The following is a 4,263-nucleotide window of genomic DNA, read 5'->3' on the forward strand; positions in this document are numbered from 1 at the left end:
TCAGTTCTGAGGAAGGGTCACCGGACCCGAAACGTTAACTCTGTTTTCTCCTTCACAGATGCTGCCAGACCTGCTGAGCTTTTCCAGCAACTTTGATTTTGGTTTTGAGGTGATGGCTATAGAAATATGGGCCTTTCTTTTCACACTTCTATTTGGCAGCAGAATTTTCTATTTTAAATGGCAGAAGCAGATGTTTTGTTATTTTGTTCCAATTGTGTGAATAGCTCAGAGATGCTAAAACGTGAAGTCGAGACAATGTTAGCTGACAGGCAGTGGGTGTAACAGAATTGAGGAGTTGCACTTAAATTTGTCTTGCTTTTTCTCCACCCCCGCCTTTCCCCTTTTTTAGATAGAGGCAGAAGCATTATGCCAGAACAGAGACCTTAACATAATCCCCACGGGTCTCCCTTTCGACATATGGAAACTGGATTTATCTGTTAATCGCATTAAGAGGTTGACAGTGGAGAATCTGACTCTGTACAACTCCATTCAGTACCTGGATTTACAATCCAATCACCTGGAGTTTATCCAACCAGGGACCTTTGCCAGTCTGTCTCACCTGGAGGTGCTTAACCTTGCAAACAACCTCTTGGATCTCAGCAAATATGGGCTTGGCAGGCTACCATATGTGAAAAGGTTGGAGCTGTCTGGTAACAGTTTGTACACTGACGTTGTTGAGGATTTTCTGAAAGAGGCACCCTTGCTCGAAGAGCTGTCCTTGGCTAGGAACAGCATCACCAAGCTCTCAGACCACACCTTCCGAGGGTCCCCGTCTTTGACCCATGTTAACCTACAGCACAACGTCATCATTGAGATTGAGTCGGGGGCGTTTCAATCGCTGTCCAATCTGTCTGTGCTCGATTTGGCCATGAACTCCATACCCTGCATCTCTGACTTCGACCTCAAGCAACTTCAGGTCTTGAACTTGAGTAAGAACAGCATTGAACACTTCCTCATGGCTGAATCGGAGGAGGAGTACTCCCTGCAGTGGTTGGATCTCAGTGATAATAATTTGCTCTATTTTCCGGCTTTTCCCAGGAGAAACCGCCTCCAGCACCTTGACCTGTCACGGAATTCAGTTCAAGGGCTTTCCTTACCACCCTCCCATCTGGAAGGAAGTCGGAATCTGCAAATGAACATGACCAAGTCTTCTCTGTCCCTCCACTTGACTGAATTGGTCTATTTGGATCTGAGCTACAATGAGATAACCTCCATCCCATGGGAATTCTTCCGAAACATGAACTCATTGAGGTTCCTCAACCTCAGCAGGAACTGCCTGCACAGTTTCGTCATCGGTGAAGCCAACGTGCTGAACTCGCTGGCCAACCTCGACTTGAGTTCCAACGCGTTGCTGAACCTGTCGCTGGCCAGGGGTAGCCTCAACCTCCTGGACCATTTGCACCTTCAAGACAACCACCTACAGAATCTACCTTCCAATATCTTTAGGGGCCTGAACAGGATTCGGATCATTAGCCTTTGTAACAACAATGTCAACATTTGTTGGGGCACCCATTGGACCACGGACCACGAGCATGGGTGCACGATTTTCTCCCAAATCAATACACTTAGGTATTTATATCTGCATAACAACAACATTAAGTACTTGCCTCCTCATGCCTTTCATCAAACTCCACTTGTGGAGCTGGACCTTTCTATGAATCCTGGAATGCAGGTTCATCCTGAGGCTCTATCCGATCTGGAGGCTTCATTGACCAACCTGTCTTTGAAAGGCAACAAGCTTCTTTCACTGGGTGTGAACCTTTCACGTCTTTCCAATCTCCGGACACTGGACGTGTCGGAGAACCAGTTGACTGAGCTTACCATCTCCAGCAGGAGCTTGTCGCTAGAAACTGTGGATCTGCGCAACAATCAGTTCAGCACCTTGCAGCAGACCTCCATGGAGCTGCTGAATGGGACCCTCTGCAACCTGCTGCTCTCTGGCAACCCATTTGACTGTTGCCGGTCCACCGGAGTCCGGTGGCTGACGTGGGTCAATGTGCCAGACAGGTGGTCCGTGCTGTGCCATTACCAGACCAAAGACGGATACTTTCAAGCACAATTGTTTAGCCCACGGCCCAGTCTCTGCCAAGAGGACACACAAGACTGGGCGACGTGGAGCCTTTTATTGCTGATATTAATGATTGTAGTATTTCTCACCATTGTCGTAGCTCTGGGATGCTGCCTGGCACGAAGGCAGAAGGTCAAAAGGATGTTCCTCCACCATGTAAAAGCCTAGGCAATAAGCTTTGTCTTTTCTTTGTCAGTGTTTAAATGAAGTGAAGCGAGGAGAATAAATGTTTTATGTAATCTATATATCTGATGGTCATCACAACCCAAGGTTTTTGTAAAGAAGGCCAAACATTTTGCATTGGCTTCTCTCATCATTAATAAATTGGCCTTCTCCTCAAAATAAAGGGGCTCACGGTACCCAGCAATTCACAGAAGCCTCCCTCAGCAAATCGACTTCAGACTAGATTGCTGCTCCTACATCACAGTGATTATAAGAACTGTGGCCTTAAAAGGTAGCGGCCAGGCTAAACCATGGATCTATGTTACTACTTTAAGTTCAATAGTCTACACCAACTGCTCACGATGAATGGGCGCAGTTGACCAGGTAGCATATTATGGTGGAAGCAAATTCAATAGTAATTTCAGTACGGTCGTAACAAACAAAGGAAAAATGTTTACAGAGCTCCAGGGAAAGGGTAGGACTGTATCACTTCATCAAACTTTCAAGTGGCTATCACAGGCCCAATGGCCCAAATGGCCTCCTTTGGTAGTTTCTCATTTTGCATAAAACTGGTTCACCCATCCTCATTGTTTTTTAAAATCTGTTAGAGAGAACTGTTTTAGAGTTGGTGGTGGGATTGTAGACTGGGTGATTTAATACCATGACATAAAGACTAGGGGGTCCAAAATTCAGTCTGTGACAAATTCACAGTCTAAATGTTCAATTCAATTGCCGTCAAGGCTTTGTGGGGGTGGAAAAAAAGAAATCTTTTGCCTTGGATCATTCTTCAACAAGCAAGAGAGAATGGGATTTGTGGATTGGGTTAGGTGAATAGGGGTTGTGAAAGGTTTGGATGTTGTGTAATATACTAATTGGGCCGAATGATCTTTTTCTCTGCTGTGTATTCTCTCCCATTCTGACTCTTTTTGGAAGTGTCACTGTTGATAACAATCGGCTGTGATACCACCCCATTATCAAATTGCCAACCCATTCCTGACACCTAGGCTCCTTTGGTAGTGCCCCGATTCACAGATGCCAAGTTTCAGCCAATTTGATTCACTCCATGTGATAGCATGAAACAGCTGAAGCCACTGCAAAGTAAATGGGAACGAAGAGCATTCCAGCAACAGTATTGAAGACTTGTTCTCCTGAACATGCCGCACCCCTAGCCAAGCTGGCACCTATCCAACAATGTGGAAAATTGTCACCTGTCCACAAAAAGCAGGATAAATCCAACCTGGCCAATTACCAAAACATCGCAATTACCAATTATTCTCAATCATTAGTAAAATGATGGAAGGTGTCATTTACAGTGCTGTAAGGTGACAGGAGTTCCTAATGATAGTGTCCTTGGCCAAGCATCTTCAGCTGTTGCATCAATGACCTTCTCTCCATCATAAGGTCAGAAATAGGATATTTGCTGATGGCTTAATGTTCAGCACCATTTGCAACAGCTTAGATATTGAAGCAGCACATGTTCAATTGCAGCAAGACTTGGACAATACCCAGGCTTGGGCTGACAGGTGGCAATCACACCATACACATGCAGGCAGTGACTGTCTGTAATAAGAGACAATCTAACCATTGTACCTTGACATTAGTGGCATTACCATCACTGAATGTCCCACTATCAACATATTGGGGATTGCTATGAACCAGAAACTGAACTGGACAAGCCATATAAATACAGCAAGAAACTTGGTTCCTGACTCCCCAAAGCCAGCCCACCAAGTACAAGGAACAAGTCAGGGTGTGAAGGGTCTAGGCCCGAAACGTCAGCCTTCCTGCTCCTATGATGCTGCTTGGCCTGCTGTGTTCATCCAGCCCTGCACCTTGTTGTCTGTGATGGAATACTCCCCACTTGTCTGGATGGGCGCAGCCCCAAAAAACACTAAAGAAACTTGACACCATCTAGGCAAAGCAGCCCGCTTGATTGGCACCACATCCACCACCTCCAATATTCACTTCCTTCACCACCATCTTTACACACTTTCAGCAGTGTGTACCACCTACAAGATGCACAGCAATGACTC

The 4,263-nt window shown here is 45.7% G+C and overlaps 1 protein-coding gene across 1 annotated transcript; it reads left to right on the plus strand.

The window, feature by feature from the left end:
- Positions 1–349: 349 nt before the first annotated feature.
- On the plus strand, positions 350–3,892 carry LOC125482321 (transforming growth factor beta activator LRRC32-like; the record flags this gene model as incomplete). Its single annotated transcript, XM_048594378.1, has 1 exon — positions 350–3,892. A coding segment is annotated over one exon (1,887 nt), but the record flags the coding sequence as incomplete, so codon positions are not given.
- Positions 3,893–4,263: the final 371 nt, after the last annotated feature.

The sequence above is a fragment of the Rhincodon typus genome, unplaced genomic scaffold, assembly GCF_021869965.1.
Source record: "Rhincodon typus isolate 14 unplaced genomic scaffold, sRhiTyp1.1 hic_rhity00008766, whole genome shotgun sequence".
Lineage (NCBI taxonomy): Eukaryota > Metazoa > Chordata > Chondrichthyes > Orectolobiformes > Rhincodontidae > Rhincodon > Rhincodon typus.